We start from the raw sequence: 26,888 nt of genomic DNA, 5'->3' as shown, positions 1-26,888 counted from the left end.
GACATTACTTCCTGTAGAAGCAGTTTCACCTTAATTATTCTTACAAAACCCCTCAGAATTTTGATTACTTTTAGAAAATCTTTCCTTAACTTTCTCTGCTCTAAAGATACAATTCCAGTTTGTGATCTTTCAGCTAACTGAAGTCTTTCATCTCTAGTAAATCTCCTTTTCACTGCTCCAAGACCTTGACATCCTTCTCAGAGTTGAACATAATACAGCAGTGATGCCTAATCAGTGAAAAAATGAGGATCATTTTTGTCACTTGTTTGCCTCTTTACAAATCGAAGGATCCCATGTGCTTTTTTTAAAACATGTTTATCAATTTGTTCTGCTGTCTTCAAAGATTCGTGTGTGTTTTGCTTCATTCATCCATGGGATATCAAGGTAGTTAAGTCCCCGGGACCTGATGAAGTGTATCCCAGACATTGTGGGAAGCTAGGGAGGAAATTGTGGGTCCCCTAGCCGAGATATTTGAATCATCGATAGTCACGGGTGAGGTGACTGAAGATTGGAGAGTGGCAAATGTTGTGCCTTTGTTTAAAAGGGTTGCAGGGAAAAGCCTGGGAACCACAGATCAGTGAGCCTCACATCTGTGTGGGTAAATTATTGGAAGGTATTTTGAGAGATAGGATCTACAGGCATTTAGAAACACAAGGGCTGATTAGGGATAGTTAGCATGGCATTGTGAATGGAAAATCATGTCTCACGAATTTGGTTGAGGTTTTTGAAGGGCTAACCAAGAAAGTAGATGAGGGCAGTGCCGTTGATATTGTCTACATAGACTTTAGTAAGGCCTTTGACAAGGTACCATGTGGTAGGTTGTTGTATAAGGTTAAATCTCACGGGATCCAGGATGAGGAATCTAAATGGATACAAAATAGGCTTCTTGATAGAAGCCAGAGGGTTGTTTTTCAAACTGGAAGCCTGTGATCAGCGGTGTGCCTCAGGTATCAGTGCTGGGCCCACTGTTATTAGTCACTTATATTAATGATTTGAATGAGAATATAGGAAGCATGGTTAGTAAGTTTGCAGATGACACTAAGATTGGTGGCATGGTGGACAGTGAAGAAAGTTATCTCCAATTGCAATGGGGTCTTGATCAATTGGGCCAGTGGACTGACGAATGGCAGATGGAGTTTAATTTAGACAAATGCCAGGTGATGCATTTTGGTAGATTGAACCAAGGCAGGCCTTACTGAGTTAATGGTAGGCGTTGAGGAGAATTACAGAACAAAGAGATCCAGAGGTACATGTTCATAGCTCCTTGAAAGTGGAGTCACAGGTGGACAGAGTGGTGAAGGCATTCAACATACTTGGTTTCATCAATCAGAACATTGAATACAGGAGTTGGGACGCCTTTTTGAAGTTGTACATGACATGGGTAAGGCCACACTTGGAATACTGTGTGTAATTCGGGTCACCCTATTATAGAAAGGATATTATTAAACTAGAAAGAGTGCAGAAAAGATTTACTAGGATGCTACTGGGACTTGATGAATTGAGTTATAAGGAGAGGCTGGATAGACCGGGACTTTTTTCTCTGGAGCGTAGGAGGCTGAAAGGTGATCTTGTAGTGGTCTATAAATAATGAGGGGCACAGATCAGCTAGATAGTCAATATCTTTTCCCAAAGGAGGGAAGTCTAAAAGTAGAGGGCATAGGCTTAAGGTGAGAGGGGAGAGATACAAAAGTGTCCAGAGGGGCAATTTTTTTCACGCGGAGGGTGGTGAGTGTCTGGAACAAGCTGCCAGATATGATAGTAGAGGCGGGTTCAATTTTGTCTTCTAAAAAGCATTTAGATAATTACATGGGTATGATGGGTATAGAAGGATATGGGCCAAATGCGGACAATTGGGATTAGTTTAGGGGTTTTAAAAAAGAAAGAGTGGCATGGACAAGTTGGGTGGAATAGCCTGTTTCCATGATGTAAACCTGTATGACTATGACTCTATATGGGCTTGCTGGCCAGGCCAGCATTCGTTGTCCATCCTTACTTATCCTTGAGAAGGTTTAAAAGCCCAGGTTCCTATGGGTCCTTCAAAAGTGCAGTATTTTTGTGGCTTCTACTTATTTGCTGTCCTCCTAAAATACATCACTTCACACTTCTCTACATTAAATTTCATCTGCCTGTTTCACCAATCTGTGTACCTTAAAGCCTGCTCCAAGTCTCCTTACTGTTCATTGTGTTTCCAAGTTTTGTGCCAAATTTTTGCCAGAAGTAATGCTTGGGAATTCACTCTAACTTATTTCACAGTCTTTTGGAAAAGGCTGATACATTTAAAATTTTAACAGGATGAGGGGGAAATGCTCTTTATTTAGCTAATATATACAGGGAAATTCATGTACATGCCTACAATGTCCAGATGTGTTGAAAGCTCTCAACCTTTCAGCTAATAAAATGTCCGGTTGAAAACTAAATGCACGAGTCAGGTTGAATCCTTGTAATTAAAAACTCTCAGCTAGACGGCAGAAAAACCTAACTTGGTGGGTAAATTTAATCATTGGAGAAAAGTATAAAAATGTAATGATTCTGAATACTGTCATAACCAAATCTAATTTTTTTTTATCCACAGATATGGTGCTTATGTGATTTTCCTAACGTCATAGAAATAGGTCTTAATTAAATCTGCTTGCTTTAATTTTAAAAAATGAGTCTTTGGCTGTATTTAGCATGGACTGTCAAGAAGGGTAAAATTTAACCACCTGTGTGCTGCATTTGTCCAAGTTGAGCCTTATATCGTACAAATCTCAGATTGGAGCTTTAATGTGTGAAATATTCAAAACAGCATGATGTCATCCAAATTCCTTGTCTAATTAGTCCAGCAGAGATGATCAGATGTCATCTCCCCCACTCATTGGAGATGAGTATCAATTTCAGACACGAATTGGCATGTGTTTTGCTATGCCTCATTTGAGAACCCAAAACTTTAGTGTTGCAGTTAACGAGGTTAAATAAGTAAAATTGATCCTTGGTAGAGTTGATATTTTAGCACGGGGCATTTCTTGTGGTTTGAAACTTTGTATACTTTGTTATCTCAGTGAGATCACAATCTTTTTCCTCAACATATACAAATTTCAAAGTTGCAGTTCACAAAACTGGATTTCTGTAAAGGAATTTCAAAAGATTTTCAGCCTGTACATTCTTAAATGTCAAACAAGTTCCTGTGTTGTTTTCTAGAAACTTGTAATTGCGTTCCATTAGTTACAAGATATTACGAGGTGAGATAAAATTTGCCATTTTTTTCAATAGGAATGAGTGTATATTCACGATTGATCCAGCCACTGCTAGAGATTTGGATGATGCACTCTCTTGTTGCAGTCTCCCAGATGGTATGTTTCTATTATGACACTTCTCTGTTTTTAAAATTCATTAATGGAAGTTTTAATTACATTTAAAAAGAAATATAACAATATAAGAATGGCAAAACTTCATGACTCTTAAATAAAACACCAATTGGAGGCAAGTGCAGTATTTTTGTTGTCAAGACCAAAACAACATAGCCCAGATTTCACAGTCAAGAGCCAAGTGATGGTGCTGATTGATGACCTCAAAGAAAGCTTCCCAGACTGATCTAGTGATATCCGTTGCGTAGTTGCGTAGTTTCCCCCTTTCCCGATAGCAATTTAATTCTGGTCTCAAGCCAAGGGCATGTCTTGGCATGTAAAGGCAATGATGTCAGACAGCAGCCAATCACAATGAAGTATCTATGCACAGGAAACTCAGGCATTAAAAATGCTTAATCATTTTCATACTATTTTTACTTAATGCTATTAATATAGATTCTCAGAAAAATAAATTATTATGCTTGGAAGAGTGGAACTTAAATAAAAATAACCAACTTTTTGAAAAAGTATTTTTTTAATTAGCAGTTTTTATTATGGAGAAATTTGGCATTCCATGAATATAAAATTAGGTTCTGAGTGCCACTGGGAGTGGTTCGTATAAATTATGAAGTTAGTGTGCTTAAAACAAAATCCAGCCACAGCACATTTAACTTTTTTTAAAGGGTTTTACAATGAGATGAAAAGTGTATAAGTAGGTGCTAATTTTCTGTTGATTGCCAACTGGGGGATTTCAAGAACATGCACAAACTGATAGCAGCTTCAGCAATTCCCTGTTGGGCAGACTCCAGAAGCTGCTGTCAGATTCAGTGGAGTAATGTCTCTGGTTTAATCATCGTTAGCCCATTGCAGGTGGAAATATTCCCAAAGAGTCTAACCTTGGCCTGGGCCTTGGCATCTCCCCTTGGTGATTGGGTCTTGAACTTCCTAACCCACAGACCACAGTCAGTAAGAATAGGCAACAGCACGTCCTCCACGATCATCCTCAACAACGGTGCCCTACAAGGCTGTGTTCTCAGCCACCTACTATACTCCTTATGCACCAATGACTGTGTGGCCAAATTCCCCTCCAACCCCATTTTCAAGTTTGCTGATGACACTACAGTAGTGGGTTGGATCTCAAACAATAATGAGATAGTGTACAGGAATGAGATAGAGAATCTGGCGAACAAGTGCGCTAACAATAATCTCTCCCTCACCGTCAACAAAATGAAGGGGATTGTCATCGACTTCAGGAAGTATAAAGGAAAACATGCCCCTGTGTACACCAACGGGGTGAAGTAGAAAGGGTTGAGAGCTTCAAATTTTTAGGTGTCTAGATCACCAACAACCTGTCCTGGTTCCTCCATGCTGACACTATAGTTAAGAAAGCCCACCAATGCCTCTACTTTCACAGAAGACTAAGGAAATTTGGCATGTCAGCTACGATTCTCACTAACTTTTACAGATGCACCATGGAAAGCATTCTTTCTGACTGTATCATAGCTTGGTATGGCTCCTGTCCTGCCCAAGACCGCAAGGAGCTACAAAAAGTCATGAATGTAGCCCAATCCATCACGCAAACCAGTCTGCCGTCCATTGACTCTGTCTATACTTCCTGCTGCCTCGGCAAAGCAGCCAGCATAATTAAAGACCCCATGCACCTTGGACATTCTCCCTTCTACCTTCTTCCTTTGGAAAAAAGAAACAAAAGTCTGAGGTCACGTACATGCCGACTCAAAAACAGCTTTTTTCTTGCTGCTGCCAGACTTTTGAATGGACTTACCTTGCATTAAGTTGATCTTTCTCTACACCCTAGCTATGACTGTAACACTGCATTCTGCACTGTTTCGTTTCCGTCTCTATGAATGGTATGTTTTGTCTGTTATAGCGTGCAAGAAACCATACTTTTCACCATCTGTTAATACATGTGACAATAATAAATCAAAACCCTTCATTTTGGTGAAAATAAAATTGCTATTTCCTTGTCATCCTTAGAATATAGGACATGCAGTACTCGAGTAGTGTATACATAATGTTTTTACACATTTGTAAATAATTACTGATAAGACTATTGATAAGGCCGATTGCAAGTTTGAAAGACTTTCTTCTTTGAAAGAATGACTGTTAGCACGAAAGTCTATTCATTGAAGGATGCTTAAATTACGGGAAAAATAAGAAGGAAACATAAGTCTGAAACAAAAACACAAGATGCAGTGATATACAACAGGCGAGACACCATCTGTTTTTAAAAAAATGATTTGGTGTGTTCGTGTCAAAGGCACCATAACCAGCCTTTCCTTGACAGAGCTGTGTATTTCTTGAATTTTGTATAATAAGTGAATGTAGTTCAGCGATTTAGCTCTGACTGATGTTGACATAGAAAAAAATTGTTTATTATGGGCCTGTTTGGGGAAAAGAAATTACTATATCATTTGCATGCTGTGAGGCTGAGTGGTACTGCTGCAGTACAATTACTTAACCTAGTTCATCTCCTGTTGTATTACCAGCAATGAGTCTGTGGCATTACCAACAATGAGTCAGCGCATAGAATATGCTGGTGGAGTTGTTGACGTTGTTGGCTATTTGTACTGTATCCTACTTGACATTATTATGTTGGTAGTCGTATATGATGGTGTCACATTGTCTCATAATCATGAATGTATTACTGTTCACTTCAAGATTTTAAATTTAAACAATGAAAGATGAAATTTAGTTAAAATAACAAATTAAAGCTCAAGGTCACGATTTACCTAAAATACGGAAATTATTATTATACAAATGTAATTAATTGACAATCTAATGAAACAGAGAAAATATTAAAATAACCAGCTTTTAAATGAATTGGATGTGAAAAGGCATTTCTGGAATATCATGTTTGGATCACTCCAATCTGACTTCCTGCCATAGTACCAAGACTGTCCTTATTAAAATCACAAGCGACAACCTATGTGACTCTAATAAAGTAAACTATTCCTCTTGTGCTCCTCCACTTGCCTATAGCCATTCACACAATTGACCACACCCTCCTTTCCTGTGCCCCTCCATCATTGTTCAGCTGGGTTGGACGACACCGCTTTGTTTTCTCCATATTTGTTAAGGCATAGCCAGAGAAACCTGCAATTGTTCTGTTTTTGCTCCTGCGCTGTTGTCTCTAGTGTCCGCCAAGGATCCATCCTTAGGCCCCTCCTATTCTCAAATACATTCTGCCATTACATCATTTGAATATAGTCCTGCTTTCCACATGAACAATGATGATGACCAAGTAAACCTCTAAATTTTCTTTGTTGTGCACTATCTGTTTATTTCCAGGTATACCTGTAAATTTCTTTGCACAACCACGCACATGCAGTGCCTTAAAAGCGGCATCTTGTGAGTGGCTTGTCCAATACCTTCACAATTACGGCGTAGTTGGGCACCTGCGCAGCTTAAGTGGGAGGATTGCTCACCAATCTCTGCGTTCTTAGACTGTTCATCTGACAGCCAGTACTGGATGATCGTGAATTTCCTTAACTAAGTATTGGGAGGATTGAAACCATTGTCTTCAAACCATGCCACGAATCCTGCTCTCCATCCACTGACTTGACCCTCTTACTAAAAACTACCCAAGGCTGAGCCAATCTGTTCACAACTTCGGTTCATATTTGATCCAAGATGATGTTCAGAGTGACTTTTTAAAAGTTTGTGCATGGGATGTGGACATTGCTGACAAGGTCAGCATTTATTTCCTTATTTCAATTGAGAAGCTGGTAGTGAGTCACCTTTTAAATAATGGGGTGGCTTGCTAGACCATATCAGAGAGCAGTTAAGAGTCAACCACTTTGCTGTGGATTGAGGTTGCACATGGGCTCGACCAGGTAAGGGTGGCAGATTTCCTTTTCTAAAGGGCAAGAATAAACCAGATGGGTTTCTGCCACAATCCAGTTCGTTACATGGTTGACATTACTGATGGCATATTTTCTTGTCCCAGATTTATTTAATTAACTGAATTTTAATTCCCCAGTTGCTGTTGCTGCATTTGAACTTTTGCCTGCAGATTGTTTGTTAAGGCCTCTGGATTACTAGTCCAATAACATAACCACTATGTTACCATTTCCACTCAGTAACATGACACCACTTTGCTGTTGCCTCTGTTCATCTACTGCTGAAACCATCATTCATGCCTTTATTATTTCGATATATGATTATTCCTGTGTGCTTCTGGCCAGCCTCCCACTTGAGATTATTCAAAACTCTGCCACATGTCCTAACTTGAACCAAGTCTCCATTGCCCATCATCTCTGTACTCACTGACCTATATATATGGATGTGGTTAGTCACACCTCAATTTTAAAATTCTCATCTCTATTTTCAGATCTGTTCATGACTTTGACCTCTTTCTTTAAGCTCCTGCAAATCTCCTCCAATTCTGACCTCACAAGCATCTCTGATTTTAATCGCTCCTCATTTGGCAGCCATGCCTTCAACTGCATCAAATCTAAACTCTTGAATTCTCTCCCTAAATTTCTCTTGAAGCTGCTCCTTTTATAAAAGCTTGTCCCACTATTTTGTTATGTTACTTAGTGTTAAGTTTTTCTTGATACTGTAATTGTGAAGCATTTTAGGATTTTTTTACCTGTTAAAAGCATTATATAATTACAGGCTGATTTCAGAAGAAAAAGAGTGAAAAGAGGATTAAAAAATATTTACAATATATTAAAATAAAAATGATCTTTGATAGAAAATGCAGAACTATATTTAATATTCAGGTGGGGAGATGGGATTACTTGCAGCATCCAGAAGCTGGGAAGACTGAAGTTAGGTAATGCTTTAGCAGTGGAGATTTGGAACTTCTACGGGACTCTTGTGCAGCTGCGCTTTAGGTATTGCGTACAGTTCTGGTCGTCGCATTATAGGAAGGATGTGGAAGCATTGGAGGGGATGCAGAGGAGATTTACCGGGATGTTGCCTGGTACAGTGGGAAGATCTTATGAGGAAAGGCTGAGGGACTTGAGGCTGTTTTTGTTAGAGCAGAAGGTTAAGAGGTGACTTAATAGAGGCATATAAGATGATCAGAGGATTAGATAGAGTGGGCAGTGTGAGCTTTTTTCTTCGCATGGAGATGGCTAACATGAGGGGACATAGCTTTAAATTGAGGGGTGATAGATATAGCACATAGAACACTACAGCACAAACAGGCCCTTTGGCCCACAAGTTGCACTGATCATATCCCTATCTACCAGGCCTATCTATAACCCTCAATCCCATTAATATAGGACAGATGTCAGGTTCTTTACTCAGTGAGTAGTAAGGGACTGGAATGCCCTACCTGCAATAGTAGTGGACTCACCAGCATTAAGGGCATTTAAATGGTCATTGGATAAACATATGGATGATATTGGAATAGTGTAGGTTAGATGGGCTTTAGATTGGTTTCACAGGTCATGCAACATTGCGGCCTGAAGGGCCTGAACTGCGCTGTAATGTTTTATGTTATATGTTCTGAAGCTCACCATACTGTCGTAAGTGCGATTGATGGTGTAAGTTGGAACCTTGACAGTTTACTTGTTTAACCAATTAAAGTGCCATCAAGAGGCAAAATAGGAAATGATGCACACAGAAAAATGCATGATGGATGTACTGCTTTTAACATATTATAAAGCTAAGATTAGATTTGAATAGAAAGAGTAAAGTGGATGGCCTTTGTTGATACAAGTGGTTTGTGTTCAGTGAAGAATACCGCAGATGCTGGAAGCCTGAAATAACTGAAGCTGCTTTAAATACTCAGCATTTCAGGTAATGTCTGTGGGTAGGGAAATAGGTAATGGGCTATAACTCCCAATGAGTGTTAGAAAGAGACGGCTCACAGGAATTAAAGAAGATAAATACATACTTATCTGCCCTCAGCAATTACACTGACGCTTCTGATCACTAGAGCTGCTTGGGGTCTGCATCAGTGGACACCTTACAGGCACTGGCACAGTCCAAAGCTTGTGAATTCAACGATGCCATGTCCCCAAGTCTTTGATTTGATTTATTATTGTCACATGTATTGGTATGCAGTGAAAAGTATTGTTTCTTGCGTGCCATACAGACAAAACATACCGTTCATAGAGTATATGAGGTCAGGAAGGGGTGCAGCATGTAGTGTTACAGTCATAGCTAGGCTCTAGAGAAGGATCAACTTGATATAAGGGTTGGGTGCATGGAGACAATTGGAGGTTTGGTTTGAAGGGGAAGTGTTGGGGGAGGTGGGGTGACCCTGTAAGGAGACGGGAAGCCCTCCATGGGTCAAGTGTTGGGCATGCCTTTGGGGAATTGGTGGGGGGATGTCAAGGGACGTCCAAGGGGAGTCAGATGGGGATTGATCTGTGTGTTTACAAATAGATACCTGAAAGTTAGAAGAGGTTTTAATATTTCTGTTTTTGTCTGGGTAAGCTAGTGATGTAACATTGCATTTTGTGTGGTTCACAGTATAGGGAAATTGTCCTGAGAAGTTAACATTTCTGGGCAATTGCTATACAAATGCTTACCTGGGAACCTCAGAGATAGATTCCCTAGTGCATCTTTTTAAAAACCTGAGATTCAGAATACTGTGTTATCAATAACTTTTGAATCCTCAGTTCCATCAGGCTGTTCAAAATATCCACTTGTCCACAAAACAACTAGTCACAGTGTTTACAAATGTTCTATAGAAGGGTAATTTGGACTTGAAGCATTAGCTCTGTTTCTTTCCACATATGCTGCCACACCTGCTAAGTTTATTCAGCATTTTGTGTTTTTATTGCACTCTGGGATTTGAATTATCAAACATTAAAATCAGCAGGAATCTTAACACCTGATAGGTTGCATCCTCAAATTGGTATGAAAGTAATTCATGAAATGATATGTTCTAATAGGTAAAAGCAAAGTACTGTGGATGCTGGGACCTGAAACAAAAACAGAAAATGCTGGAAAATCTCAGCAGGTCTGACAGCACCTATGAGGAGAGAATAGACCCAGCATTTCACGTCTAGATGAAGGATTATTACATACGTGGCGAAAAACTGCAGCAGGCGACGGTGCAGAGGGACCTTGGGGTCCTTGCACATGAGTCGCAAAAACCCAGCCTGCAGGTGCAGCAGGTGGTCAGGAAGGCTAATGGGATGCTGGCCTTCATAGCGAGGGGGATTGAATATAAAAGTAGGGAGGTCTTGCTGCGGCTGTATAGGGCATTGGTGAGGCCGCAGCTGGAGTACTGTGTGCAGTTTTGGGCGCCGTACTTACGCAAGGCTATTTTGGCCTTGGAGGGAGTGCAGAGGAGGTTTACTAGGCTGATGCCGGAGTTGAAGGGGTTGAGCTATGAGGAGAGGCTGAATAAACTAGGCTTGTACTCGTTAGAGTTTAGAAGAATGAGGGGAGATCTCATTGAGACATATAAGATGATGAATGAGATGGATAGGATAGAGGTGGAGAGACTCTTCCTGCTCAGAAAGGACAGTAGGACTAGGGGGCGCAGCCTCAAGATAAAGGGGGGGGCGGTTTAGAACGGAGTTGAGGAAGAACTTCTTCACTCAAAGGGTGGTGAATCTCTGGAATTCCCTGCCCATTGAAGTGGTGGAGGCTACCTCGCTAAATATTTTTAAGACGTGGGTTGATGGGTTTTTGATAAGAGAGGGGATTAAGGGTTATGGGGAGAGGGCAGGAATGTGGAACTGAGCCACGACAGATCAGCCATGATCTTATTGAGTGGCGGGGCAGGCTCGAAGGGCTAGATGGCCTACTCCTGCTCCTATTTCTTATGTTCTTTGTCAGAGCTCGATGAAGAGTCATCCAGACTCAAAATGTTGGCTCTATTCTTTGGACTCTTTATCCTGTTTGTCTTGGACTATATTTAACCCTCAATCACAATAATCTGGGCATTATCACATTGTAGTTAAGTGCAAATTGGCTACTGGGGTTTCTACATTATTAGTGTGTCTACATATCAAAAAGTACTTTGTTGGCTTTGATGCCTAATGGTTGTGGAAAGTGTTATATAAATACATGTCTTTTTTGTACTGAGGTTCAGCTATCAGATCTTTCTCACAAACAACGCTGGAAAAACATCTTCCAAGTTTTTCTTCTAACATGATCATATAAAACTAAAACTTTGAGTTTTACATTTGCAGTTGGTTGAGAGAACCAAGGAGTATCTTTTGAGTGTTTGCATTGGTTTTATAAAGTGACTGGAAAGTGACATACTAGGCTTGTTAAATCTGGAAATGTTATGCAGGTTGCATCAAAGTTTTTGAAGTAATCTGGAGGTAGCTTTCTCATTGTAATTTACTGATGCATAATTTTCCTAATTTGGATTGCGCGTATCAGGAATTCAAAGCAAAACGAGTGGTGAAAATAGTCAGATGATGTTTGTCTTCAAAGTGCTGGCCTTATATTGGGGTAAACAAGAATATCTGTATCTTTTCAAAGTATTGTTTCCTAAAAATACATCACAGTACAAAGATCTTCAGAAGTAAAGGAAGTACCAAGCTATTTTATTCAGTGTACTGTGTAAGGAAATTGTTATAAAATATCTATATTTATTTTTCAATCTGTAGGGATGGGAGGGGAGTGGACAGAGCAGCTAAAAACTTCAAATCTTGATACAGGTTGGATGCTTTCACAGGAAAGTATGGAGTGCTTTTTCAGCAGATTCCAGAGAAACAGGATGCAGCTGGAGGAGTCAACTGTAAAACAAGAACAGACATAAATTGAAATTGACCCTGACAGTTGCTGGGAGGACAACGAATTGAGAATTGGTATTGGGATACTGACGGGCAACAGATTCCAATAAGATGATGCAAACTAGTTCAGTAGTTTAGTTCAGCAAGTGCTGATTGATTCTGTTTCTTGGATTTATGTATGCTAAAAAGGACTCTACCAAACACTATAGGAGAGAGGAATACTATCTATAGAAAAGGCATGTGAAACTTCATTGGTAGTATTCTTTCTGGGTATTCATGAATAAAAATGTTGAAGCATGTTTATTTTGTTTACTTTAAGTGCTTGTAGCATCTGTGATTATAATGTTGTACAGTACTGATAGCTAGCCACATTTTTCCAATGCTTTTGTGAGTAGACTTAACAATCTACATAGTGTAAAGTAAACTGGTCAATTGATTTGTATGTCTTTGCATCATAATGATTGCTGAAATCATACATCTTGGGTAACAGTTGGAATATTTCTTCTGACATATATTTGTAGAATATTGAAATTGCTGATAGTGGGACTGAGTTATTTTTATTGATTTACACTTTTAAAACGGCTTTTCTAGCCAATTTTGCCACCTTACAGTTGCATTAATCATGTGATTATGATGCCAAGAAATTGTTTTCAGTTGAATAAAAGTGTACATAGCTTTAGCCATTGGTAGGCAAGATCGTGATTCAGTTTTCTTGTCAGAATTTCTATCTTGCTTTCAGTGCTAAAGGCGACATACCTATTTGTTCTAATGCCAGTCTATATTTGGTTATAGTCATTTTCCTTTCAGATGTGGTAGTGAAGCAGTCTATATTGGAGAGGTATCAGTAACCAAAAACATAATGAAATCCATCAGCTCATTGAAGAATATGATAAACAAAATACATAAATAATTATTCCTGGGTTGTTATTGCATGCATGTTGAGAAAAGTGCCCATTTATTGTGAACATCTAATTGCATTTTTGTGAGGAAGTCAACATGGTTCAAAATCTCACCAGGTATGCCTTAAAAGATGAGCTTTACAGTAAAGTGTAATGACGACCTTATTGAAGAGATGTAGCAATGTTGAAATTGAGTGCTGTAACTTAGAGCAAAGTATTGAGACGATTATTCAATTTCTGAACTTTCAAATTGAGAGCATTGCAAGGTGACCGTTTTGCTCTGAAGCTAATTGGAAAGCTAGTTAGTTTGCTGTGATTGAGGTGCCTCACAATCTTTCCATTTATCAGAAAGTTTTTATAGAGCTTTGGTGCATTAAAACGGTAAGTAAATTTACTCTATTTATCTGCGTCTTTTTTGGGCTACACAGATTTCAGCTTTCTACTCAAGGATCACCATCGTTTGGAATGAACAGTTGAATTTATTGAACTAAAACAACCTTGGATAGGATCTTGTCAAACTGAGTTTTTATATTACTTATGAGCAAGTTGCATGGCTACTCAGCAACCTTAACCTCAGTGCATGCTGTCCCTTTTTCAGTTAATACATGTTTATGGCTCCAGCAAAAATTAATGAACCCGTGCAATTAAACAAACCACCTCCACACTACAAAAATATTAAAGGCTTTATTTCTTACAAGGGGAGAATATTTCTGTGATTAATTAAATTTTTGAGTGCGAGTTTATCTTTCTTGTATTGGAATATGATGCAACTGATGTTCCAACTGTGAAAATGCATGACCTTGAATTTCAGGTGGGAATTGAAGAACTCTGCCTCATCTAAGGGGTGTGCCACTTAACACTGGAGTTAGATCTGTGTTGGGAACTGATTACCAGCCCTTAAAGTCTACCAAATAGTCATGAAATTGATCTTGTATGTGCATCTCCTATAGATTGTTTTATCTGTTTTCACAGTGGTGTGCCAGGGAAAGACGCATTTCTCTGCCCCTTTTGTCGTATCTTTCCAGTTAAACTTTGAGTTAGCTGATAATTCAGCACATCTTTCACCACGGCATACTTTTGAACCAATATTTTAATAGAAATTTGCATTGAACAGCATGACGTGTGGCTGTGAACAGTAGGATGAAGAAATTAAGGTTTCTCAAGAAGCCAAAACTGAATGTAGTATTCTTAGAGAGTCAAAGGAATTGAGGTTACAGAGATAGGGAGGGATCCACTTCAGGACAGATCTGAGCACAAGGATGAACATCATGAGATTGCTTAATTTGAACTCAAACAACACTGGGCATTTTGATTAGTGGAGTCAATTCCATCCCAATGTAGCAGGTTTCATTTTGAGATTTTTATAAACCACTGGACTTGGTGGACAGATCTGTGAAGACTTTAAATTTTTAGGTGATTGGTGGAGTTGAAGCTCTGTTCCTGTTCACTTCTCTCCATTTAGGTCTTCCTTAAAACCAACCTCTTTGAGAAACCTTTTCATCATCTTTTAATATTTCCTTTGGTTCATTGTTAATTCTTGTTTCGTTAAGCTTCTAGCCAAAGGTTATACCTCTCTCTTTAATTGTAATCTGAGGCAAAACAAGACTAGTTTTGCACACTTGCGCCTGTTTGATTGAGGTGAAATTCTGATCCCGTATGCCCCACCACCAATAATGTCTCCCATCTTTTACTGAAGCACTTGCCCACAACTTTGTTACGTGAACAATTTCAATGACCTCCTGACCAGCATGCAATCACTCGAGCTGACCTAAACCTCTGCTGCACCTAAAGTGACACCAAATCCCATTTGCCATCATGCCTATGCTCGATGACCTGCATTGATTCCCAGTTAAGGAACATCTTGGACTTAAAAAATTTCATTGTTGTGCCCAGATCTGTCCTGAAGTGGATCCCTCCTATCTCTGTAACCTCTTCAATTCCTTTGACTTTCTAAGCATACTACATTCAGTTTTGGCTTCTTGAGGAACCTTGATTTCTTCATCCCACTGTTCACAGCCACACCTTCAGCTGTCTAAGCCGTAAGCTCTCAAATTCCCTCCCTAAACCTCCCTGAATCCCAACACCTTTTGCCTGCTGTCAGCCGCTCATTAAAAACTACCTACATGGCCAGACTCAGGTGGTCAGGTGTTCCAATATTTTCCTAGGCGGCTCAGTGTCAAATCTTTCCAGTAATGCCCTATAAAGAATCTTGGGGAAATGTACTGTCAAAATTGCTAAGAGAAATGTAAGCTTTGTTAAAAAAAATTGTATAAATGCAAATTGTTGTTGATGTTGCTAGTGCCACAAGTAATAATTGGAGTGCATAAGAATAGATAAGAATGCAAGTTCTTCAAATTTTTATTTGGCTGGTAAAATGCTGCAAGATTTGTGAAGGACCATGATGATTCAAAGACTCCATATATTGGTAAAATATTTTTTTAAAAATTGTGATTGTGATTAATTTTAACAAAGCGCAGCCACTTTTATTCAGACCAAAAGTTCCTTTTGGTCTGAATAAAATAAATAGAATTTACAAATATTTAAAGTTGAATAAAGGTTGTAAAATATTAAATTATAACCAGATCTGTGGTGAACATGAGAGCATTGCATTGTTGAAGGTTTACTGCATAAAAATGTTGACTTTCCATGAGTGTATACTAGGTTAGAAACGGTTGAAATTTTCCTGTAACCCACAAGGTGTTTACAGCACTCATTTATGCAACAGATGCACACAAGCCTCCTCACACACTTCTTCATGCAATCCGATCAACATACCCTTTTGTTGCTTTCACCCTCGTGCTTAGCTCATTTCCCCTCAAATGCATTTATGCTTCTTGCCTCAACAGCTCTTATGGTAATGAGTTTCACATTCTAATCATTCTCTGGGTAACAAGATTTCTCCCAATTTTCCTATTGGATTTATCAGTTGCCATTTTATATGTATATGTACAGAGAGGTACAAAACTGATAAAATAGTAGTAATGAGGACTTGATTATTGAACTAAAAATGCTGTCATGCAAACCCAACTGGTAAATTTGAAAGTGAGTCTCTGTTGTGCATCAACATTTAATATTTATTGTTAATATTTGTAATAATTTCAAGGAAACTTTGAAGTTGGCGTGCATATTGCAGATGTGAGTTACTTTGTCCATGAAGGCACTGCTCTTGATATAACTGCCAGCAATAGAGCAACCAGTGTTTATCTGGTTCAGAAGGTAAGAAATATAAAGTTAAACCAATGTTGTTTAATATACAGAACAGGTTAAATATTATCTAAAACAGCCTTCGTAATTAGGAGTGCATTGTAACAAAATTAAAGATAAATTAGTTTTCTACAAAAAAACTTAGAGAACAATTCAAACTGCACTGATAGATATATTCAGTTATTCAACATTTCAACATGGCTGGATGGCTGGCTCATGAGGCAGAGCAACACCAACAGCGTTCAATGGGTTCAAGTCCCCTACTGGCTGAGGTTACTTGTGAAGGCCCTGCCCTCTCAACCTTGCCCCACACCTGAAATATGGTGATTCTCCAGTTAAATCACCCACCTGTCAGCTCTCCCCTTTGAGGAGCCCCTCTGGAACTACTTTATTGCTGGATCTAGTTCCAGAGAATTAAGGTACGTCAGGTGGGTTAAAGGTTATTGGGAGGACGTTGTTGCTAACAATGGAGATACATCATAGCATTTAGGTCATTTACAGAAAAGAACGAGAAGCAAACCAGAGTAAAATATTTAATTGTATAAAGAGCAAAATTGATCCCAGGGAAATTGGAATCAAAAATTGGCAGGCAAAACTGTATTTGGGCTGACAAGATGGTTTGCCTCCAGTCAAGGTATGTTACCATGAGGGGAGAGGTTTGGCAATCAAAGTCAGAGCATTAGATGACAAAACAAGATAGAGTAAGATGAAGAAGAAAAAGAGTTGTGTGTGACAAATGTCAAGTTGATAATGTATGAGAGAATCTGGCTGAATAGAGAAAGTTCAGAAGTAAAGCAGGAGTATAAGAAGAGACTGACTGCTGGCATGAAGGGAATTCAAAAGACTTCTATAGGAATTTAAAATTGGAAAAAGAAGGCATGGGACTAATTAATGGCTTAAAAAGGGATTTATGCACACAGGCAAACGGCATAGCTAACATAGAAGCTGGAAACAGGAGTAGGCCATTTAGCCCTTCGAGCCTGCTCCGCCCTTCATTTTGGTCATGGCTGATCATCAAATTCAATACCTGCCCCCCCGCCATATTCCTTGATCGCTTTAGCCCCAAGAGCTATATCTATTTCTTCATGAAATCAGACAATATTTTGGCCTCAACTACATTTTGTTGTAGTGAATTCCACACATTCACCACCCTCTCAGTGAAGAAATTCCTCCTCAGCTCGGTCCTAAAAGGTTTATTACCCCTTATTCTCAAACAATGATCCCTAGTTCTGGCCTCCCTCGCCATTGGAAATGTTCTTTCTGAATCTAGAATTTTATAAGTTTCTATGAGATCCCCGATAACTCTTTTAAACTCCAGTGAATATAATCCTAACTGACTTGGTCTGTCACATGAGGAGAAACTTACCATCCCAGGAATCAGCCTGGTAAACCTCTGCTCTACTCCCTCTGTAGCAAGGATATCTTTCCTCAGACAAGGACAACAAAGCTGCACACATTTCTCCAGGTGTAGCTTCATCAATGCCCTATACAATTGCAGCAAAACATCTCTATCCCTATATTCAAATCCTCTTGTTATGAAGGTGAACTAAATGAGTAATTGCATTATTAAGGTACTGAATAACTAATTTGCATTTGGCATTATCAAGAAAGAAGATGCCACTGAAGTCAGTGAAAGTGCTGGTGGTTCAGATGGGCTAAACATTGTTCAAGGAGGTAGCTGATGGCTGGTTACACTTAAAGTTGATAAGTCACACTTGTATGTGATGTATCTGAGGATGCTGATGGAATGAAGGGAGGAAATTACAGAGGTATTGGCAACAATCTTCCAATGCACTTTAAATACAGGGGTGATCCCAGAGGACTGGAGAATTGGAAATGTCACAGCCTTGTTCAGTAAAGCGTGGAAACATAAATTCAGCACTACAGGGTAAGATCTTATAAATTTAAATGATAGCTACCATTTTCCAGAACAAGAATGGAGAGACAATAAGAAGTAAATAGCTTTAAAGATGAGAATGAAACAACACATAAGAACCCAACAGAAAGAAAGACAGAATAGGAGTTTTAGGAACTAATTTACAGTTTGTTTTATTTTTTCAATGAGCAGTGAGAGAGATCAGCTATTAACTGTAAATAATTTTGTGTTGTTAAATGTGGTCATTCCTTTCATAGAAATGAATGCAAGGTTGCATTTTACGTATAACCTTAGTTATTTTAAATTTATCTTCACTTTCTCATGTGTTGGTTATGTTTTATTATAGGTTATCCCAATGCTTCCAAGGCTTCTCTGTGAAGAACTCTGCAGTTTGAATCCAATGCAAGACAAGCTAACATTTTCTGTTATTTGGAAGTTAACTCCAGAAGGAAAGGTAACACTTTACCTGATTTTTTTCTTCTATCAATCCAAAGGGGGTTTTGAGTCTGACAATGTTTGCACAGCATGTTGAGCCGAGGAATACACTGTAGGAAGGATCTCAAAGTCTTTGAGCATGTGGTTTTATAATCCGCTCAGAGGCTGATAACTTTTAAACACGTATTTGAATTTCCAGTAACTGATGGAAAGGATCAGGTGACAGGGTTTCAAATTTTAATGCTTTTATTGTAACAAAAAAAAGTAAATTTGGGTAAATTCTCCGATCTGGGACTAAGTCACTTGGCGGGAGCAGGAACGTGGAATGTTGACTACTGTGGAGGCCAGTGGGAAACCATGTTGTATCTTCTGGCCAAGACCTACTTAATTATACACCTGGAGATGCAAGTTGAGTGGCACAATGGTTGGTACTGCTGCCTCACAGCTCCAGGGACCTGGGTTCGATTCTTGGAATTTCACAGTAACTTCATTGCAGTGTTAATTAAGCCTTACTTGTGACTAATAAATAAACTTTAACTTTATTTTCTAACCCCTCAAGATGTACATGACAAAAGAAGACAGTATATCTTATGGAGCTGATTCTGTCATTGCAAAACTTTGCTATTGGGTTTGAAGTCGTCTCCTAAATATTTCTTAAAATCCAGCATGGTCACCTTTAGTGAAAGCTGCTGAGACAACTTGTCGCTGCTCTCTGGTGTCATTTTTGAACCAATTCACGGGCTTTTACTTCTGCTGTCGTTGAAATGTGGTGAAAGCTGAGCAAGATTGCAGAGGTGACTCTGGAAATAATACGGCTCAATTGCAGTTATCGCAATCCAGCCTTCGTTCCAACCATATTAAATGGTGGAGCCTCGTTTTACTATGTTTGGTTTTGAAGAAGGGATCAAGTGTATTTGTGTGATTCTCTTGCAGTTGACCTCAAATGTAGAAAGTGCCTCAAAAACTAACGTGGTGGTGTATATGGATTTTAGCAAAGCGTTTGATAAGGTTCCCCATGGTAGGCTATTGCAGGAAATGCAGATGCATGGGATTGAGGGTGATTTAGCAGTTTGGATCAGGAATTGGCGAGCTGATCGAAGACAGAGGGTGGTGGTTGATGGGAAATGTTCAACCTGGAGTTCAGTTACAAGTGGTGTACCGCAAGGATCTGTTTTGGGGCCACTGCTGTTTGTCATTTTTATAAATGACCTAGATGAGGGTATAGTAGGATGGATTAATAAATTTGCTGACGACACCAAAGTTGGAGGAGTTGTAGACAGTGAGGATGGATGTTACAGTTTGCAGAGGGACATAGGTAAGCTGCAGAGCTGGGCCGAGAGGTGGCAGATGGAGTTTAATGTGGAAAAGTGTGAGGTGATTCACTTTAAGAGTAACAGGAGTACAGAATATAGGGCTAACAGAATATAGGGCTAATGGAAGGACTCTTAGTAGTGTTGACGAGCAGAGAGATCTCGGGGTACATGTGCATTGCTCCCTGAAAGTTGGCACCCAGGTTGATAAGGTTGTTAAGAAGGCATACGGTGTGTTAGCTTTTATTGGTGGAGGGATTGAATTTTGGAGCCGAGAGGTCATGTTACAACTGTACAAAACTCTGGTGCAGCGCACTTGGAGTGTTGCGTACAGTTCTGGTCGCCGCATTATAAGAAAGATGTGGAGGCATTGGAAAGGGTGCAGAGGAGGTTTACCAGGATGTTGCCTGGTATGGTGGGAAGTTCTTATGAGGAAAGGCTGAGGGACTTGAGGTTATTTTCATTGGAGAGAAGAAGGTTACAAGGTGACCTGATTGAGGCATACAAGATGATCAAAGGATTGGATAGGGTGGACAGTGAGAGTCTTTTACCTCGACGGTGATGGCTAACACAAGGGGACATAGCTTTAAATTAAGGGGTGGTAATTATAGGATGGATGTCAGAGGTTCTTTACTCAGAGGGTAGTAAGGTCGTGGAATGCCCTGCCTGCAGCAGTTGTGGACTCGCCAACTTTAAGGGCATTCAAATGGTCATTGGATAGGCATATGGATAACATTGGAATAGTTTAGGTTAGAGGGTCATTAGATTGGTTCCACTGGTCGGCGCAACATTGAGGGCCGAAGGGCATGTACTGCGCTGTAATGTTCTATCTGTGTTCTATGTTTTAAGGTGCAGGTTTAGGCTTAAAATTCATAGAATTCATGGCAAAAAATAATTTGACTGTTTTGTTCATCGTGAAATTTTAGGATTTCCCAAACGTTTTGAGTTATCAGCAAGAGAAATTGTGACAATTAATTCTGAGACCACAGAATAGAATAATTTAAAGGCATGACAAAGAAAGCAGTGTCGGTGATTTACTGATCTTGATTATGATAAGAGCAAAAATGGAGGCACTTCCGACTATTTAGACCTTTAGAGTATTTTACCATTCAGCTAGATTAGAACACATCTGCACCTCAACCCCATTCACTCTATTTTGATTTTTATCCCAAGACACAAACAAAAATTCAGTCCACAAAGCTTTGTCTATCACAGCATCTGCAGCTTTTTGGGAAGTTTTGTTTCAAATTTCTACAATCCTTTCCTAAAGAAGTGCTTTCTAATTTCACTCCTGAATAGCTTAGGTTCTAATTTTATGTTCTCTTGTTCTGGAAGTTTCCATCAGAGGTAATAGATTCTCTTTATGTACTCTTATTAATTCCTCTCCTTTCAAACAACTGGATTAGATCACCCCTTAATCTCTTCCACGCTAGGGAATACGTGCCACACTTGTATGATTTGTTCTCATTCTTTTTACCTAGTAAGACCCAGTGTCATTCTGATGAATTTGTACCATACCCCTCCAGTTTATCCTTCTTGAAGTACAAAGCCCATAAATGTAGAATTTCCAAAATGACTATGGCTGTATACAGTTGAAGATTGTTTTGCTCTTTTTTAGTACCTGTCCACCAGCTTTTGATGATGTGTTAACTGGACTGGTAAATCTCTTTGCTCCTCCATAGTTTGTAGAAGCTCACCATAAATATTTTGATTTATCTTTCTTGAATCTAGAACAAATGAACTTTAGGTTCCTCACAATGAACTCCATTTACCACAGTTTATCTCACTCACTTAATCTACCTATATTGTTTTATAACTTCCTGCTCCTCCATCTATATGATTTGCCCCTCACTTTAATCCTTATTCTGAAACTGGGACAATTTGTTCTAGACTCCGCTGCTGGGGGAAACAGTCTCTGAAAGCATTTACCCTGTCAAATCCTTGGAGAAATCTCTATATGTCGATGAGGTTACCTCTCATTCATCTTAACTCCAGGGAGTGTAGGCATGTCTGTCCAATCCATCGGATATGATAGCATGGTGGTTATGTAACTGGACTCGTAATGCTGATAACTGGACTAATGAGCTGGAAGCATGAATTCAAATTCCACCTTAGGATATGGGACTTTAATTTTACTTAGGTAAATAAACCTGGAATAAAAAGCTAGAATCATACCTTGACCATGAAACCGAAAGATTATTATAAAAATCCACCTGGTTCACTACTTAGGGAAGGAAATTTGCTGTCACTATTCAGTTTGGTCAACATGTGACTCCAGAGGCACAGCAATGTGGCTGACTCTTAACTATCGCAGACATGGCAGCACAGTACAATCAGAAGGAGGTGACGCTTGGCATACTTAACATTAACTGCGGAGCTTAAGAAGTCTCATGGCATCAGTTCAAACACAGATAAGGAAACCCACTGATTACCACTTCAGCAGTTGATGAATCAATGTCTCTTCATGTTGAATGTCATTTGAAGGAAGCACTTGAGTAGCAAGGGCAAAGAAGTTACTAGGTCCATTGCCAAGAGGGCTTGGTACTACCCTTCTTACAGATCTGGCTGAACCCTGAATGAACTAGCTGCCAGACTTGGTCTGCAGCTGGTCACGTGAGAAAGTCATGGGAAAAGCTTACTTGACCTTGCCCTCAGCAATCTTCCTATCACAGATGCAACTATCTATGACAATATTGGCAGGAATAATGACCACTGCATTGGCCTTTTGTAGACAAAGTTCTGCCTATACAGCGTGAGCTTCCTCCATCAGGTGTGGCACTACTACCATAGGAATAGATACAGGACAATTCTAGCAGCTCAGAAATGGGCATCTATGAAGCGTGTGGGCCATCAGCTACAATAAAATTATATTGCACTGCATAAATCCAACCCATTAATCTACTTCTTGATTATTAGCAAAGTGATGAAAAAATCTGCTATATCCCTCATTCTGCAATTACTATCAAGTTGATGGACCAAACTTCAGTGAGGAGTGTAGGAGTGTAGGAGAGAATGCCAAGAGTAGCACTGGGCGTACCTTAAAATGTGGTGTCATCCGAATGAAATTACGTGCGTGCTAAACCCCAAAGCAGCATGCTATTGCTAGAGTAAAGTGACCCCACAATCAATGGATCAGATCAAAGCTCTATAGTCCTGCCACATCCAGTTACGAATGTAGGCAATTATACAACTAATGAGGGAAAAAATGGCATACTGGTAATTTCACTGAACCAGTAATCCAGAGATCCAAGCTAATGCCCTGGAGATACAGTTTCAAATCACACCATGGCAGTTGGTAGAATTTAGAATTTAAATTTTATCACATACTATCCCCCCTTCAGCTGATTAATCAGCTCTACTCCATGTTGAATACAGGCTTGCTAGATGCAGTACCAAGCATACCTGAAAATGAAGTGTCAGCCAAATGAAGCTATGACACAGCATTACTTGTTGCCAAATACTGGAAACAGCATGTGATAGACAGAGCTAAGTGATCCCACAGCCAGTGGATCAAATTTAAGCTCAGCGATCCTGCCACATCCAGTTTTAAATGGTGGTGAAGAATTAAACAACTAACCGGAGGAGGGGACTCCTCAAATAACCCCATTCTGATTGATGGAGGAACTAGTACACCAGTGCAAAAGACAAGGCTGATGTATTTGCAGCCATCTTCAGCCAGATAGATTGACAGGATGATCCATTTCGGCCCAGAGGGCTCCAGCATCATAGAGTCTTTAACCATCTCGATTCATTCCATGTGATATCAAAAAACATTGAAGGCACTGGGTATTGCAAAGGCTATGGGCTCTGACAGCATTCCAATTGTAGCACTAAGAATCTGTACTCCAAAACTAGCTGTACCCCTAGCCAAGCTGCTCCAGTACAACTACAACACCGATATCTACTGGAATGTGGAAAATTGCCCAGGTATGTTCTGTCCACACAAACCAGGACAAATCCAACCCATTAGTCTTGATTATTGGCAAAGTGATGGAAAATGTCAGCAGTGCTATTAAATAACACTTACTCAACAATAGTCTGCTTGCTGACACAGTTTGGGTTCTGCCAGAGCCACTCAGCTTCTGCTCTTATTCCTGCCTTGGACCAAACATGATGAAACAGCTGAAGTCAAGAGGTGAAGTGAGTGATTTCACTTGACATCAAGGCAACATTTGATTAGGGTTGGTAATTGGGAACCCTAGCAAATTAAGGTCAATGGGATTTAAGGGGAAAACCTCACACAAAAGAAGATTGTGGTCATTAGAGGTCAATTATCTCAGTCCTAGGACATCTCTGTGGGGTTCTTCAGGGTTGTGTCCTAGGCCCAACCATCTTCAGCTATTTGATCAATGACCTTTCCTCCAAAATAAGATGGAAGTGGGGAAGTTTGCGGATGATAGCACAATGTTCAGCATCATTTGAGACTCAGATACTGAAGCAGTCTGTCCCTTTAAAGCCTTGGACAATGTTCAGGCTTGGACTAATAAGTGGCATGTAACATTCATACCATACAAGTGACAGACAATGGCCATCGCCAACAAGAGAGATTGTAACCATTTCCCCATGACATTCATTTGCATTACTATTGTTGAATCCCCCACTATCAACATCCTGGGGGCTACTATTGACATCAGATTTAACTGGCCAGTCATATAAATACTGTGACTACAAGAGCCAGGTCAAAAGCTGGGAAGCCTGTGGAGAGTAACTCATCTCCTGACTGCTCAATGCCTGTCCACCATCTACAAGGCATGGGCGTATGATGGAATGCTCTCCATTTGCCTGAATAAGTGAAGCTTCAACAGCATTCAAGAGTTTGACGTCATCATCGAAGCATAAAACAAAAGCAGCCTCTTCACCTTGCATATCCCAGCGTATCAGTGTAAAATACAAGGCTCAAGAGTTTGAGACTATTGACAATCAGAACTGTGAAGTGTCAATCTGTCTTGGCCTCTTCCTGTAATCTGCAGCTTCACGGACTCTGGTCTTCAATGAATTGATTCATTTAATGTGAAACAGAGAAATATCTAAATGCACTGGATACAGCATAGACTATGGAATCTGACAACATTCTGGCTGTTGTGTTGAAGTCTTATGTTCCAGAAGAAGCTGAACTGTTCCAGACTGGCACAGCACTGGCATCCACGAATAAAGTGGAGCATTGGCTAGGTATGTCCTATCCACAAAAAGCAGGACCAAACTAATCTGACCAATTGCTGTCCACTCTCAACCCACTCTCAGTCATTAGTAATGTGATGGATAGGGTTGCGAGCAGTGCTATCAAGTGGTATGTATTCATTAATAGCCTGCTCACAAGCCCTCAATTTTGGTTCTGCCAAGCTCCAAGAAGGTGGCTTGTGAATCTTTTCAAGGGCATATTAGAATCAGCACTAAATGCAGGCTTTGCCTCAGGTGAGTGGAGAACTCTGTACTCACCCGACAAAGGAACAGTGTTCTGAAAGCTTGTGGTGTTTACTATCAAATAAACCTGTTGGACTTTAACCTGGTGTTGTGAGACTTTTTACTGTGTTTACCCCAGCCCAACACCGGCATCTCCACATTTAAGAAAGATGACAATGAAGCCATGCAATTTTATACTCGTTCACCTAACATACCTGAATCTGTCATGACTGAACATTTTAAATTTTTTAGCTGGTCAGAGAGAACGGCATGGATTTGAGATGGGTGGGCCATGCAGGACTACTCTAAATCTTTTGGCAGTATAATTTAAGTGAAGGAGAGGAGTTTGTCAATGAATGTTATTTACATGGTCTTCTAAGAAGCGTTTGATGAAGTACTTTATAAAAGACTATTAGTTAAAATTGAAACCAACGGAATTGAAGACAAATTATTGATCTGGTTAGGAAATTTGCTTAAGGAGCAGGAAACAGAGTGAGGATAATTGGCAAGGACTCTAATTGGCAGGATATGATTAGTGGTGTCCCACAAGGACCTGAGTTGGGCCTCAGCAATGCACTCTATTTATAAATGAGTTAGATGATGGGTTAGAAAACCACATCTGTAAATTTGCTGATGATGCAAAAATAGACTGTGGTGGAAACTGATAGGAGAAACTCAAGTGAACAGATTTGAATGTGGATAAATTTGATGACATCCATTTTGGACATCAAAAGCATACAATTGGAAATAACTTAAATAGTGCAAAGCTAGAAACAGTGCAGGTCAAAAGTGGCTTGGGAGGTGGAAGTTGGTTAGGAAGGAAGCCAGGCGCACGGTGTTAAAATGCCATGAGCAAATCCAAAAAATAATCAGAATTGCTAATAGAATGCTGGTTTGAAATCTAGGGGACTTGAACATAAGGATGTAGAAACCGTGCTTCAGCTATGAGAAGTCCTTGCTGGATCGCAGCTGGAATACTGTGAAGAATTTTAGGCACTACTCCTTAGAAACAATTGAAGAGGAGTACTTACTACTGTCATGTTGTGTTATTACAACAATGCAGTTCTTCCTTGAGGCTTGTTCCAGTGTAATAATTCATTGTAACGGCAAAGCTGGAACAATAACTCTTTTTATTAAGTAACAGCATCTCACTGAAGAGGCTTCAGACCAATTCACACCCAACAGCCTACTCTGAAAACTCTGTTCATATTTTGATAACTGTGACAAATTCTGCCACAGCAATTGAAACAATCCACAGCATTCTTACCAATCAATATAATAAATATTCCAAATATAACAACCCGTAACATTCTAAAAGTTGACATTTCACCCTATCTCGCATGTTAACACATCCTTTAAAATATTTGAAAATTTGGATCTATAATTTTGCTAAGAACTGAACAGTTTTTCCTTGGGCTACACCTCATCTGTCTTCCAAGTTTCACTGAAATCTGCCCATTAGTTTTTGAGGTATGTGCCCTATTTCAAGATAGACCTACTTATTTATTAGGTTTATTAATTAGAACTTTTAATCCTTTCTTCTAATTTATTATTAAACTAAGTCACTTCATAATCAACTATATTATTAAAATTAGTGTGCTGATAATAAACTGAGAATGTAAATTAAATCCCTCTGCCGACACCTCTGATTTTATCATAGCATTTTTAGGTTTAATGTATTTTGGATTTTACCCTTCATTTATTTGACCTCCCACTCTTTAGATCAGTTTCTCCCACAGTTTGGACTGAATTGATCAGAAATA

The 26,888-nt window shown here is 39.5% G+C and overlaps 1 protein-coding gene across 6 annotated transcripts in view; it reads left to right on the top strand.

Annotated features, from left to right (window-relative positions):
* The window catches only part of dis3l2 (DIS3 like 3'-5' exoribonuclease 2), a 260,531-nt gene that overhangs the window by 93,382 nt on the left and 140,261 nt on the right, over positions 1-26,888 (top strand). For all 6 annotated transcript variants that reach the window (XM_080185679.1, XM_080185682.1, XM_080185678.1 and 3 more), the window contains 3 exons: positions 3,250-3,329; positions 16,004-16,116; positions 18,327-18,434. In XM_080185679.1, the coding sequence (XP_080041805.1) occupies positions 3,250-3,329; positions 16,004-16,116; positions 18,327-18,434 (301 nt within the window). The remainder of the gene's footprint in view (positions 1-3,249; positions 3,330-16,003; positions 16,117-18,326; positions 18,435-26,888) is intronic.

This window comes from Carcharhinus amblyrhynchos, chromosome 3 (genome assembly GCF_965287045.1).
Source record: "Carcharhinus amblyrhynchos chromosome 3, sCarAmb.v2.hapA, whole genome shotgun sequence".
Classification (NCBI taxonomy): Eukaryota; Metazoa; Chordata; class Chondrichthyes; order Carcharhiniformes; family Carcharhinidae; genus Carcharhinus; species Carcharhinus amblyrhynchos.
Note: the sequence above shows the minus strand (reverse complement) of the source record. Positions and strands in the feature narration are given on the sequence as shown.